Consider the following 15282-nt stretch of genomic DNA (forward strand, 5'->3'; position numbering starts at 1 on the left):
TTGGTTGTGTGTGTGTGTATCTATCAGCAGCTGTAGCTCACATACTACTGGGCCTGTCAGCCTAATATTTTTTGTGTGTCTTTTTTACTGTATGATCAAGGACCTCCCTCAGTTGCAGAGATTCAAAACCTTTGAAAAATGAGCGCTGGAGAAGATAAAATATGCAGGCAGTGTCTACATACTTTACCTTCTCCTGGTAGGTGAAGTAGGGGGTGGTTTTTCACCCAAGTCCAACGACCGGAGAAGGGGAGATACGCCTGGCAGAGATCAGGACTCTATCAAGTGCACTCTTCTCCTTGAAATTTCTACAGCTCCACAAATGTATGATATCTCATATCGAATGAGATTAACATTATGTAATGTTAATGTAATTAACATTAAGTATAGCTGCTATAGCAGTGACAGCTACGTGGATTAATTAATATTAAAATAAAAAAAAAAAACCTACTCCCAATGCAAACTTTGCACAGACTTTGTTGTTAAGCTGGTTTTTACCAAACTACCAGTAAGCAAGAGAATGTTGTCAGATAGTATAAACCAAATTTAGTCTTGGAAGATTGTACATTCATATTTGATAGACCCACAAAGACTACAGTAGTTGTGCAACATAGCTCAATGTGAATGAATAATCCATAATAGTTTTAAATGTAAAGCTGATATTTTCCTTTCCTTGACAAATGTTTTTATTTTCTACCTCCCTCTTTCTAGTTGGAAAAACATCCAACTATGCAATAGTCCTTGCCCAGCTTTATACTCAGGGGAATTGCCATGGTTTGCACGCCTTCATCGTACCCATCCGTGACATGAACACCCATGAACCGCTGCCAGGTAACCACTGCTGTGGTTGTCTTTAATGTCTCTGGGTGTGATTTGATGGTACGTTGTTTTTTCCTGCTGTTCCCTCACTCTGTCTCTGACTCGCTCTTTTTGTCTTTCTCCTCTTTCTCGCTCTGTCAGGTATTGTGGTTGGAGACATTGGCCCCAAGTTTGGCTTTCATGAAGTTGACAATGGCTTCTTGAAACTAGAGAACGTACGAATTCCACGTGACAACATGTTGATGAAATATTCCAAGGTAATGTTGTGCCATTAATTGACATTATTTGATAAGATAAAAACACTGGGCATTTTTAGGTTTTTGGTAATGTTTTACTTTTAGATTAGTCTGCTAATATAGCTTTTGCTAATTGAACTAATGAAGCATGTATTAGACTTCTGTGTCCTCTATGTTTAGTTCTCTGTGAGAGTACTGCTATGAATGTAAAGTATGCACCGTGCTTTTTGTTGCTCTGCATGTGTGTGAGATCAGTATGTACTGCGTATGCTATATGCCTGTGTTTGATGATATAATAGCAGCCCATGTGGAAGTTCCCAAGTCCTGTGTGTGTGTGTGTGTGTGTGTGTGTGTGTGTGTGTGTGTGTGTGTGTGTGTGTGTGTGTGTGTGTGTGTGTGTGTGTGTGTGTGTGTGTGTGTGTGTGTGTGTGTGTGTGTGTGTGTGTGTGTGTGTGTGTGTGTGTGTGTGTGTTTTTTTTTCTTTTAGTTTAGACTAAGTGCTGACAGGAGGTAGGATTTTTACTCCTGATCCTTAAGCACTTACAGTCAGATTGACTGTGTGTTTTGTTTATTTTGCCCACTAGGTGGAGCCAGATGGTAGCTATGTGAAGCCGCCCAGTGCCAAGTTGACCTACAGCACCATGGTCTTCATCCGCTCTATGATTGTAGGAGAGTCGGCCCGTGCCCTCGCCAAATCCTGCACCATCGCCATTCGCTACAGTACCGTCCGACGCCAGTCTGAGATCCGTCCTGGGTTAGTCATCATGATCCCAACCAGGGAACACCAGAATTTCCCTGGTTGGGATCAATAAAGTATATCTATCTATCTATCTATCTATCTATCTATCTATCTATCTATCTATATCTATCGTAGACTGTTAGACATGCAAATGGCTACACAAACATTGCAAAAAGTCAGACACACACATGCACACAGGGTTTTCCCTGGTGTTTTGAAGGACTTAGGTGCTGTGTCACTGGACATGGACATATTCAAAAATTCAACTGTCAAGATGTTTTTGACTGAATCCCTCTATTGATAATGTAGGGATGGCTATTGGTGCTTTTGTCAGATGTTTGCACACAAGAGATTTTGACCAACCACTAGCACTGTGGAAATGATGACCAAGCAGGTAGCGGCAAACAGCTAAAACAATGTATTATGTTCAGAAAAGTGCATCCCTTCACTGTAATGCTACCTTTAAAAGTAGGAAAAGACAACACTGGTATATCACAATATTACAATATTCAAAGTCCCAGATGATATTTAGTCTTATATCACAATATTGATATAATATTGATAAACTGTCCAGCCCTAGCGACGGCGAGTGTGCTTGCATCTGTACACACGCATGCATGTGTCTCAGCAGCTTCCCTTTTATCAATACGGCAAGCCTGAAGCCAGAGCTGACCTGACTGTGGTTTTCTGGAACATTAGTGAAAGCAGAGCCACTGGAGTACAACCAAAATGCTTGTATAGCAAGCCCTTTTTTTTTCTTACTTTCTTCTTTTTCCATATTTCCTGTTCAGTCAACTTGGGTGCTGCCTCTTAGTCCTGTAATGGCATAATGGGATAACACTTGCACACACACAGATGTTCATGCTTATGTGTGCTTGGCCAAGCAAACATGTCTGTATCTGAATGAACTTTTTCAGCTTTGCAGTGCTAACTTAGCATCAGCAAGAATGTAGATGTACTCCAAAACATTTAAAGACCCTTTTCTAAAACTGAAAACAGCATTGAGATAATAAAATCAAGCCAATGTTTGATTAGCTAGAACAGAAAGCAAGACATAAGTGTTCGCTCTAAAGAAGTTATTTAAATAAACATACTCTAAGACAATTATTTGGTTTCAGTTTGCTCTCAAGATCAAAATATTTACACCTCAGGGTCTGTCTGTACTCAGATCCAGAAACTCACTTCTTGCTTTTACAGCAGGGCTTTGAATTTTGTCATTTTAATTTATTTTGTCGCAATTGTCACTGTAACTTATAGCGTCAAGGCTATTGACTAACAGGGTTTGGAGTCTGTGAATAAATTACTATTTTTAACTCTTTAACGTCTTCTTTAACTTAAGACAAATCTGCTATACAAGTGGATTAAACCAATTACAGTGAGGCCAGCTTCTCTCTTCTGTATCCCAGTAAGAAGAACATGATTGGTATGAATCAAAATTGTGGCTGAGGTTGATGATTATCAATAGATGCAGCTCATAGCCAATTCCTGATAGGTTCACCCAGAATGACTTTTCCTGATAATATATCAGGCAGACTACAGAAGACTACTATATATCTTTCAAAAATAAAAACCCTAATATTTACAGTAACACAAACTTTGTATATTTGGATAGTTTTGAATCGCTAAATCATGATAGGTGGTGAAAGTACAACTTTTTTAGTGAAAACTTGCACCTGTGTGTTCCTGTCATGCAGGGAACCAGAGCCACAGATCCTGGACTACCAAACCCAGCAGTACAAGCTCTTCCCTCTGCTAGCCATGGCCTATGCCTTTACCTTTGTTGGCCAGTACATGACCAAGACCTACCACCGCATCACCGCAGACATCAACCAGGGTGACTTCAGCGAACTGCCCGAGGTACTGCACTCATTCATTTGAGACTGTTACCCGAACAGGCTTGACTGCTGATAGATGTTGTTACTTATTGACTGGCTGACATACTGAACTCCTTCAGTCACGCTAAACAACTTAAGAGAGGAGGTTCTGTGGTGACTGATTAACTGACTGCAGTTAGTGGGCTACACACAGTTATATGTTCATCTGTATTCATAAAACAGTGGTCAGAACAACACCATCTGACCTGAACCCTCAAGGCTGGCAAGAAAACTCTTCCCCCCAGAAACCCAGAAGCCAAAAAAGAGGGAAAATGGAAGACATCTTGGGAAGGGCCACAAAGAAAAGAAAGCCCTTTTCAGGCCAGCTACTAGTACAGAGGGTGCCAAGTGGACAAATCAAATATAGTTGATTAGTTAATCAGAATCAAATCAAAACTAAGAGGCAATTTATTCTCACTATTATCTAAAATTAAGTGTTGTTCAGATACTTAAAAGTAATCATTATGTTTCAAGTCGAAACATAACTGAAATCTGAACAGCGACAAAAAATCGGACAAAACCTGATTTCTTTCCCAAAGCACCACAACTGCAAAAAATTATAGAAGGACCCAGGAAAACGCTGCATCATGCCTATCACAGGCTACTTTTCATGACCTATTGTTGTAGCATACCTGCACAGCCAAGAAGCTTATTTCTAAGGCAATTGGGTAACAGAAGGCAGCCACCTAAAAGTTTATGCTCATAGAAATCTATAAAATCTGTATGTACAACTTTTTCAGTGACCTATATGAGGAATGTAAACGGGTTAGCTCATAAGGATATAATGATTCTTTGTGAAACAAAATCTGGCAATGTAGTTTGACTATGCATCATGGAGCTGGAGGAAGTTTGGCATTTCAGTTGTGGCTAAATATCTAAAAAAAATGACACTATGGTCTTCTCTTTTGTAATGTTGGAACACTAGAGAGATTGTAAGGCTAGCAATTTTTGCTTTGATCACCACACTGAAGCCCAGCTGAACTGACAACTGAGGTAAAACTGAAATTTATTTTTGAGTGGCAGCAGTTTGGATTGCCAGTGAAGAAAATGGCAAAAAGAGAACAAAAAGGGCTTCTGACTTGTGCTGCAGACATGTCTAGCAACGTGCTGGAGGTACCTGGTGTTGATTTTCAGTAAAATTTTTGCTTAGTGAAAGGATCATTTCAAAACATTAATCCATCGTTTTTCAAACTGCACCAATAACCTGAATATAACTTCACATCCCCTTCCACTTTGTTTGATCAGTTGCTACTGTGCTAACATGTGCATCACTTTACTTGACTGGAATGTTTTTTCTTGTCAGCAGTTCATACATGACTGTCTGAGATTTGTCTCTGCAGCACTGTATTATTGGGCTGCTGTTTTTAAAAATCAAAATGTTCTATTTGTGGAACTCCCATGTGTGTAGTTAGGGTTAAGGCCTTGCAGTGAGCCAAGTTCAAACTGTTTTCCCTCCTGTTCCCAGCTCCATGCCTTGTCTGCGGGTCTGAAGGCCTTCACCACGTGGGCAGCCTCAACTGGCATTGAGGTGTGCCGCATGTCATGTGGCGGCCACGGCTACTCGTGCAGCAGTGCCCTGCCAGAGATTTACGTCACTTTCACCCCCACATGCACCTACGAGGGAGAGAATACAGTCATGATGCTGCAGACTGCCAGGTATCTCACCACAGTACACACACAGGTGTAACACAGATAGCAATGCCCACACAGTAATACCTGCACTGACATAAGCACTCCCAAACAAATGTAACATGCACACACAGCTGTGGAGGTGTTACAGTGTGCAGTGGTTCTTGGCATGTATGCACTTGTCATGGGCGGTATCTATTTTATCATACCTTCATACCTTCCTTTCACCAAGGTGTATGATGGTATTTGTGTAACAAACAAACAAACAAAAAAATGTAAAAGCTGAACTGCTTGTGATAGAAGCCATTGTAGAGTGTACAATATTGATAGCTTAGTCTTCAATGCTGTGTCTAATATGCAATTAACCTATAAGTCTTGCTGGGTTTAAATACTTATGGCCAATAGAATAATAAATAGATAGGAAATAGGAAGGAAATGCCCGTCTTGCATAGCTTCAGCATACCTGTTGGAGGTCCTAATGTCACTTGTTGCCACAGTGGACACCGACACATCAACAGGCTGAATGCAGATTATGTGCAGATGGTGGTTGCAAACCAGCAGTAGAGTAAGATTTTGTAGATGGTAGAAGTCATCTCAAGATACATGTTGCAAGCATTGGGACGAAACCCAAAATAATCTCAAACAGGTACAGAGGCATTTTTCTTTTTGGCTTTTCTCAGCTCAGGTGCCTTTTCCCCAGTATAGACTGACCTCTGGTGGCACATGCTAAACACTACTATACATCACCTTAATACAGCTTCTCAATATCAGTTTAATACAGGGGTCACCAACCCAGTCCTCAAGGGCCCCCCCCCCCTAAGGGCTTCATGCTGATTGGTTGAGGCAGATCTACCTGAACAGGGCGTGAAGGAAGATGCATGGGCCTTAATTGAGTCAGGTGTGCAAGACCAGAGCTGAAACCAAAACCTGCGGGACAGGGTGCCCTTGAGGACCGAGTTGGTGACCCCTGGTCTAATAGAAAGAGCAGCATCTGTATTTATGGTCAAGTTAACAATCATACCTTTGGGGTGTGGTATACCATAATAATACCTTGACACTGCCCAAACCTAACTCACACACTTCATTATTCGTTCATCACTTGTGTATCACAGCTTCATGCAGACATGGAACTAGAGACAAATTAAGACATAAACACATGCTCTCACTCAGTAGACCAACCATACCAGAAATGTGGTTGACACACCAGCCTCTCCTCCCTCAACAAAAACAAATATGGTTCACATTTTTCTTTCCTAAGTGCAAGCTGTTATCGTTTTGCACAACCAATTAGGAACAGGTCAACAGTTCAGAGTTTCAGAAGCCTGTTATGTTGTACTTTGTTTTTCAAAAGGACAGGGTTTCCACAAGATAGATGACTAATTGAAGAGAATGCAAGAGCTCATACCTAAAAACAGCACACATACAGTAGTTAAATGGGGATAATTGTGTTGATATAAAACCCTGCTATGACTTGGTGTTGATAAAACATAGTCTTGAAACAACTAGATTGGCATGGAAATAAGGTGTGTATGTATGTGTGATGGCTTCGGTGTCAGTGTATTTTGTTTGCCAATATGAGAGAGAGTGTGCATGGCCAGCTTATAGTGTTCTGTGTTTTTATTTTGCATATCACTGTTTTTGTTTGTAATTTTATTCCTTTCCTGGAAAAATCCTAACACACTTTAACACTGGTGTAACAGCCACTGGAGATGTCTTTTTCTGTACTTATTTTGTTGATTTGGTGGTGTATACCCATAGACAATGTAAATGCCATGTCAAAAAAATTTCAGCTATCTTAAAAATTTGTGGTTAAATGTCAGATTTGGATGTCAGTCGCACAGAGTGAAAGAGCAAGGAGTTCTTTTTAGACTGTTCAACAACAGCAGAGAAACAAATCCACTATAGACACAGCAGAAATACCGATTCCTCTACAGAAATGCAGGATACCTTGTGTTTTTGGTTTAAATCAAGAAGTTCAGTACCATTTTCTAGGGTTGTTGAATATGTGGCAAGTTGGGGTAGGGTACGTACAACAGAGAGGTAAAGTATCTGAGAATGGATTTTTCCCTGCCCATCTTTCGCTCTGTCTCTTCATGTGTATAACCCCTCCTGCGTGTCTTTTCTGTGTCCAGATACCTGGTGAAGAGTTATCGGCAGGTTCAAGCAGGCCAGCAGCTGAGCGGTAGTGTGTCATACCTGAATGATGCGCAGCAGCAGAGGGTGCAGCCCCAGCCTGTTTCTGCCAGACCAACTGTGGTGAACATCAATGACCTGACCAGCCTGGTGGAGGTCTACAAGTTGCGGGCTGCCAAGTAAGACAACAGCAGGGGAGAAGTATCACTGTTGGCATGAGTTTGTGGGTTGGAGGTTGGGAAACTGGACAGCCATTAAAACAGCAGAGGAATTGAGTGAAGGGAATGGGAATCATCATAGGAAAAAGGGGGGAGACTAATGGTAAAATATCCTGTAGCATGAAGACTAAGAGTTCAACTAGGAGCCAACTTACCAACTCTTTTTAAGCCACTTAAAATTTATATTTTTAGGTGTGCTTAAGCTTTAATTGTTGTCTATATGGTTTCTTATTTTAATTTGTGCTTTTAGTCCTTGTATTATTTATTCTGTATTGCTCATAATTTTATTTATCACTCATATTTTTGATACTCTTATAAAATGCTTTATAACTTGAGTTTGAGAAGAACTCTGAATAAAAACTTTTGGTTTTATATATTTTGTCAAATAGCTTTGCCCTTGCACTCTTGATGAGTTGCTAGTAATGTGGGCTCCAAGTGCTACAGTAGAAGAAGCTGACGTTAACACTGTCTGAATAAGAGCATCAGCTAAAATACTTAGATGCTTAAAATGTAAGTGTAGGCGGTCGTGGTATGTGTTTGAAAGGCTGTTGGCTGCTTTGTAACAGTAGGAATACAGAAAGGTAGGCAGTTGGAGTAGAAGAAGGGTTTCGTAAGTCGGACATGTTGATGTTTATCGGGCCCCTGTTGTCAGCATCAGTGTCTACTCCAGATGTGATGCTAGCCAGGATATGTGTGTGTATCTGCTGAACTCCACTGTCAGCTAGTTTCCTGCCTTTCGCCTGCTTAGAATCTGACGTTTTATTGGGTCCAGATCACGTCCCTGCATGCTGTCAGGCTTTAGTCACATCTAAATCTGTTTGGCAGCTGTGTCGATTTAGGGTCTAAGCCAGCCAGTCTGGAGGGCGACTTAAAATGGCCCACCAAGTCGCACGCCAGAAAGACAAAAGGCATCGGAGGAGTCTGTTTGTGATCATTTCTTGTCTCCTCAGCAGTTTTATTCCTGAAATATGTCCTTTGGAAGACTTAGATTAAACTGATGTCAGTTGATACCTGAAAGGACCTATCTTATTACAGAATTTTCTGCCAATAGGTGCCAATAGATGTCTTTCCCATAGAATGACACTAACTGTGGGAGGTGGGGGCGGGTACAATCGGTTATTGAAATAATGGGAACACACACACACACACACACCTACCTCAATCTCTTCCTGCATACACCCGCTTGGCCCATCCCGCCTCTTTCTGTCTCTTTCTCTCGGGAAACCTTGAATGGGCTGTTGATGTAGGCTACCTACGTGTGGGAATCAAGCGAGCTGCTCTGTTTTTAACTACAGGGAGAGTCACCATTAAACTTGAGTATAACCTCAAAGATGATGATGATGCATTTGTGTTTGCACACTGGTCAGACTGGCAGGTATGAATGCCTCTTTTTAATGCTGTCATCATATAAATAACACCTTTGGATAATGATAGTTGTGTGTCGGTGTTTGTAGGCTGGTAGAGATGGCAGCTAAGAGCATCCAGCAGGAGCTTCAGCGCAGTAAGAGCCAGGAAGACGCCTGGAACAGCAGTGCCATCGACCTGGTCAGGGCCTCAGATGTAAGTTCAGGTTTTTGTGTTTGTGTGGGTATTTTTATTTTCCATAATAAGGTATACCTAATCTGCTTTCTACCACAGGCCAGTGTAAAGAATAAACATGACTAATTTGGCCTTGCACCATTTTATATCATCTTAACACCAAGGATAACCCACACTGGTGAAGAGAAACTCTTTATCCACAATATATATATATATATATATATATTTTTTTTTTTTTTTTTTTTTTTTTTTTTTTTTTGTGGTCATGTCAGAGAACATGATTTAAACATTTTTTAATGAAACTTTATTATGCTCATTGCTTGTCTCATTATATAAGTTAGTTTGATCACTAGTGGTGCAACGGATCATTGTTTATCCGTGATCCGTACAGATCCCTCTCCAAGGTTTGGTACGCGTGTGGTCCGCAGATTGGTTGATGAAAAAATGAAAAAGTTGTGGGAGTTCACGTGAAGGGCGCATGTGCAATCCACACTGGTCAAGCGCTGCAGTAATCATGGCTAGCGGAGGAGCAGAGGAACTTGAAAAACCTCCTGCATCATTTAAGTCGCATGTATGGGAGCATTTTGGCTTCCCTGTAACATACAATGATGATGGAAAAAGGATGGTGGACAACAGTGGCGGTTCTGCCTCTGCTGCCCTAGGCGAAATTACTTGCTTGCGCCCTTCCATGTTACTAGGCCTACTCCTACTGAGGCGCCAGGCGGGCCGGCCATGGCATCGGCCGCTCACTAGTCTAGAAAACTGGCGATTTTTTTTTTGTTTTTTTTGTATATTGCGCCCTGGGCCACAGTGCCCATAGCAAAAACCGTCCCTGGTGGACAAAACCATTACGGTGTGTAGGCACTGTGGCGCATGAAATTAGAAGGTATCATACCTTAAATTGCACTTTAAGTTGTTTTTATATCATTTGAATTTTTAATTAAACATTGGATGGACATTTTTGGTTGAATGTTTTTATTTAATGAGCAAAAGTATTTTACAAAATAAATGGAGGACAGTTATATTTGTCTTGTCTTGTCTTTTTTTTTTTTTTTTTTTTGCTGATCCGATCCGTGACTCAAAACCGTGATACGATCCGATCCGTGAGTTTTTTGATCTGTTGCACCCCTATTGATCACTATCTCTTTTATCAAATGAAATTGAGTAAAATCAGTGTGACCAACTGATTTTGGTGTCAAGATATTTTTTGGTCTTTAGGTATATTAGGTGTTTCACAGCTCACAAATCACAGCTTTGGCTTCTGTAAAGCATAAAATGTCTGCTTGCATATGAATGAGGTCCTGGACCCCTTGTATAGTTCTGGAGCTGCTTTTCCCCTTCTGTGTCCCTCTGAATCGGTCTCATCCATTTGCCCATCCTTCTGTTCCTTGTCCCCAGGCCCACTGTCACTACGTTGTGGTGAAACTGTTTTCTGCCAAGCTGAGCGAGATTGGCGATACAGCGATACACTCAGTGCTGTCAACCCTGGCCCTACTGTACGCCCTGCAGGGCATTGCACAGAACTCTGGAGATTTCCTGCAGGTAACATACACAGGCACCGGCTTTGTTGTAATCGACTGTTGTTTGTTTATTTGAAATAGGGGCAGGAGGTATGACAAAAGCTGGCAACGAGGTCTCAGCAACGTGGCAGCACAAAAAGTTGTAAAATTCAACTTAACACAAATGTAAAGTGATGAAATGAAAATGATCTATACTAGCTTAAAAAAATGGAAGACAGGTCATTAGTCTCTAGATGGTACAGTACTACAGCTAGTTATAGTTGACACTCTGGATGACTGATTTAAAGACCTTGCATGGTAATCACTAGTGTGTGTAAACATTTACAGTACAATAGATAATTAGATAGGACCATACCAGTGATTTTGCGTGTTTAGCATAATATCAATGAAAGTATATGATTCATGTTTATGATAATTGTTTCCCAAAGCAAGCAGTGGTATATTGGTACTCTTGCTGTAATTTGATGACATGAAATTGGTGGAGTGTCTCCGCCAGAAAATAGTCCCCAGGGAAACGTTTGCTTTACACAGCTAATTAACAGTTCCGTGGTCCATGAATTTTGACGACTTTGTTAATCGGAGAAGCAGAACATAAGGTGGGTGTTTCAACCAAAAATTCAAATTTGAAAAACGAGGGATTTTGATGTTATGTATGTTTAAGCTTTAGTATCCCCTGCATGATTTGCAAAATGGTTTATTGCAATGTACAATGTGGCTGTATTGTAGTAGGTTGGTTACACATTCAAAATCACTGGTATTACTGATTCACAGTTGTGAGTAAACACTTCTGGAGAACAACATCGTTGAGTGAGGACACGAGTTACTTGAGTCATCATGATGTCAGTTGAATTCTGGTTAAAATCTCACATGCAGTGTTTTTTTTTCTGTAAATGGTCTGCTGGGCTGCTCCAGTGATTTGCATAGTGTCCGTAGTGTACGGCCTGTCAGCTTCACTGACCACTTCCATATGCAGCAACTTCCTGCGCCACTGTGCTACAGACTGGACTGAATGCCATCTTTGTCTCCCAGCTAACAAAACAGGGGCTTGTGTGTCAGATACTATTCATGGTCATTGTGGCATTCTTTTGTATGACTTTGAGGTTGTGAATAAGAAATATTCTGCACAAGCCAAGCCAGTGTCCTTTTTTTTTTTTTTTTTTTTTATGTTTTTTGTTTCATGTTAAACCCTTTGGCTAACTAACGGAGCTTTCATTTCAAAAAGAAGTGTTAGTTTTCATGCTTTACTCCTGGTACTGAAAATGCATATAAAACAGGACCATAGAATGCACCAGACTCACTAAGGCCGACCAAATACCTCTCCTTCATCTTTCTTGGGACATTTGAATATGTCTTGGCAGCACTTCTCACCTTCATCTCCATCTCTTTGATTGCAGGCTAGTCTGCTGAGTGTGCCCCAGGTGCTGCAGGTCTCTGTTCGCATCAAGGAGCTGCTGTCTCAGTTGAGACCCAATGCTGTGGCGCTGGTAGATGCCTTTGACTACCATGACGAGATGCTGAAATCAGTCCTGGGACGGTACGATGGGAATGTTTATGAGAACCTGTTCGAATGGGCCCGCCGCTCCCCTCTCAACCGCACAGAGGTCAGTGAGGGTCATATGGAGACCTGAATGACAGTAGCACTTATGGCAAAATAAATATTTAATGTTTGTTGCATTGTTCAGTATGGCCATCTGTAACCTTGTATTCATGTGTACCTGTATGTAATTTTTTGTTATTTTTTCTTCATTCTGTAGCATTATTTTCAGCTTTAAGGGACAGTTCAACCAAAACACAAAAAATATTTTCATACTTCCCCAGTGTAATCTTTCCATCCAGATAGTTTTTTTGACTTGTTGAGGTCACCAGTCAATCTGCTTGTGTCTCTTAGTGCCTGAGAGTTTGTATGCCTCCTTAGAGATGCATAGATACAGTTCAGTGGCGTACATTGACAGGTAATAGTTCGCAAAAAAGTCTTTGTCATTATTTTTTGGAAAGAGCTGTTCTTGTTTTTTACATGAATATTTTTGATGGTCTGAGCTCCAAGAATGAAAACCCTTTGAGCATTGTTTTATTGAAGTGACAGGAGACAGGGAAGGTCACAGCTGACTGAAAAACTCACAAAGAAATTAAATGGATGGATCTACTGCTCTAAGGATATGTGGGAAAATGTTTGTTCATTTTTTGGGTGAACTGTCCCTTTAACACTTGCTCCTCTGTTGTTCTTTCCTCCTCAGGTTCATGAGTCCTTCCACAAGTACCTGAAACCCCTAAGGTCCAAACTCTGAGCTGACCCTTAACCCCCCCACCGCCCCTTCCGGCTGTGACTTTTCAACCCCAGGTGGATAGGCAGAATGCTAACAACACTAACCCGTCTTAGGAGCCATAGGATGGCAGCCAGCCGCCATCAGCTGCCGTCCACCGAACAGGAGGGGTCATTAGAGCCGGCAAGCCGCGTGGCACAGTGTTTCCACCAGTGGTTTTCCCCATTTAAGACACCTGTCAAAGTGAAATCTGTTGTTAATTCCAGCCACTCTGCAGGCCTGTTATCTTATGTGGGGCGCAGCACTTACTTTCTAAATAGGAACACAGATCTGCCTTCTCTCTCTCTCTCTCTCCCCCTTCCTTTGTGTCTGCCCCCCCCCCCTTCTCTTTCTTTCTTTTTCTCTCTCTCCCTCTCTCTCTCCTTACCTTACCAGATGTGCTGCTATATTAATCAATCATTCTATTTTATCTACCTAGCAGTTTTCAGTGTGTAGGTTTTTAATGTGATATATTATATAAACTGTACCCCTCACATAGAGACTGAGCTCAGAGGACCAAGAGATGGTGATTTTGGGGCATTCAAAGACTGAGATATAATTAAGCTCTTTGGGTTGATGTGTTTTAAAGTTTCTCACATGTTGAACACAGAAAATTAGTTCAATCCCAAGGTTTCTAATCATGTATATGATGGCTAAGTGTGATGCACCTGTGGGTAGTGAGCATGTATGTGAGAGTCATTGTATACATGAGACTGTGTGTGCGTGTGTGTGTGTGTATGCGTGTTTGAGGGAATGAGAGACAGACAGCTTTTTCAATTGCACCGATTGTGGTGCCAGGAGAAGTGTAATGTCAAGTGTGTAAAAAAAAAAAAAAGTAACGGCCTGAATTTCTGATACTCACGGTTTTCCTCATAGAAAAGAGATTAAGTGCTTGGTACAACTGCATGAGTATCCCCCCTCCCTGCTACCAGCCAGCTTCATGGACAGATTAATTTTTTATTATTATATATTTTTAGTCAAAAAAAAAGTCTGATATTGAAAGTATTCTATGTGCATCCACTAATAATTATGCTGAAATTTCCAGATACAGCTGAATTATCCAGGGTTTATTGTATTATTCTAGTTCAAACATGGCTGGAACATTCACATCTTGGGTAACTACTTAAATTACAGCTCCCTCATTCTTGTATTTACAAATGTGTGTTAGCAAAACGCAAAACTGGAAACTGATTTGATAAACACAAAATTTAAACTTAGCTCTTGTTATATCTGCCTTGTTTGTGATTGCTTGATTAAAGCATGATGGAAAGAGGGAGCTGAAAAATGAAGCCTAACTGTGACCTGTAAAGGTGATTTGTGGGATAATTATGTGCCTGAGGATGTAATCCTCCCTTAATCTAACTATTAGAGAATGTAATTTCTGTGTTTTACGCAGACTAGTCTGTTGATGATTTCTGTTGTAGACAGTCTGTGATTATCAACATGTACTGACTAAGCTGTTTTGTTTTCGCACATTTCATGGTAGTATAAAGACATTTCCTTGAATGATAATCATTTTAAAGAAAAATGATTTTGTGTATTGATTTTAATGGTTGATAAATAATTTGCCCTGCAGATTATATTAATAAAAAGGTTAAATGATCAGTGTACACTCTGTTCTTGAACCGCTAGATGGCCAACTGGAGACAATGATAAATTGCTAACCGAGATCAGTTCCCAAACCACCTTTTTTTTTTTTTTTTTTTTTTTTTTTAATCGATACAGTTTTTAGTAGCTTTAGGATGGATGTTCCCATGTTTTACGGGAAGAACTTCCAGATTGAGGCACATTAGATCATGGGACCTTTTAGGACTTGTCAGATACAGAAAAATTTATTGCTACTTAAATCATCAGGGAAATAACAGTGGGAACTTGTGGTTAGATTGGTCAATCTGATACTCTTATTGAGTTAACATGAACTGAACAGGGGAAAAAACAGGCTCTTCGGTTCTTTTGGATTTACTCCAACCATATGGGAAACTCCCTGTGTCATGGGTTAAACACTGATGTATCTGCAACTAGTAATTATGCTTTTTACAAAATTACATGAGGAAATGTCCAAAATACATGTATGCTGAAACAAGTGTGTATTCATAAAAGTGAGGAAGCTCAGCTGTGGGACAGAGTGAACCATAAACTCACCTGATATCAGTTTATCATCAGAATGGGGAAGATTGGCTGTCGGCAATGGGACACAGCAAAGAAAAATGTAACAAACCAAAACGACGATGAGCCTATAAGCACAGCCAATACAGCCTATATGTTTAGCTACAGGATA

General features: G+C 40.6%; 1 protein-coding gene across 2 annotated transcripts in view; it reads left to right on the forward strand.

Moving 5' to 3' along the window:
• Nucleotides 1-14607, forward strand: part of acox1 (acyl-CoA oxidase 1, palmitoyl) — a 26990-nt gene extending 12383 nt beyond the window's left edge. For both annotated transcript variants that reach the window (XM_030080881.1, XM_030080798.1), the window contains exons 5-14: nt 709-828; nt 958-1073; nt 1637-1806; nt 3486-3648; nt 5131-5321; nt 7427-7606; nt 9100-9205; nt 10583-10726; nt 12099-12305; nt 12939-14607. In XM_030080881.1, the coding sequence (XP_029936741.1) occupies nt 709-828; nt 958-1073; nt 1637-1806; nt 3486-3648; nt 5131-5321; nt 7427-7606; nt 9100-9205; nt 10583-10726; nt 12099-12305; nt 12939-12989 (1448 nt within the window). In that variant the 3' untranslated portion in view covers nt 12990-14607. The remainder of the gene's footprint in view (nt 1-708; nt 829-957; nt 1074-1636; nt 1807-3485; nt 3649-5130; nt 5322-7426; nt 7607-9099; nt 9206-10582; nt 10727-12098; nt 12306-12938) is intronic.
• The last annotated feature ends 675 nt before the right edge of the window (nt 14608-15282 follow it).

The sequence above is a fragment of the Myripristis murdjan genome, chromosome 1, assembly GCF_902150065.1.
Source record: "Myripristis murdjan chromosome 1, fMyrMur1.1, whole genome shotgun sequence".
NCBI classification, from domain to species: Eukaryota; Metazoa; Chordata; class Actinopteri; order Holocentriformes; family Holocentridae; genus Myripristis; species Myripristis murdjan.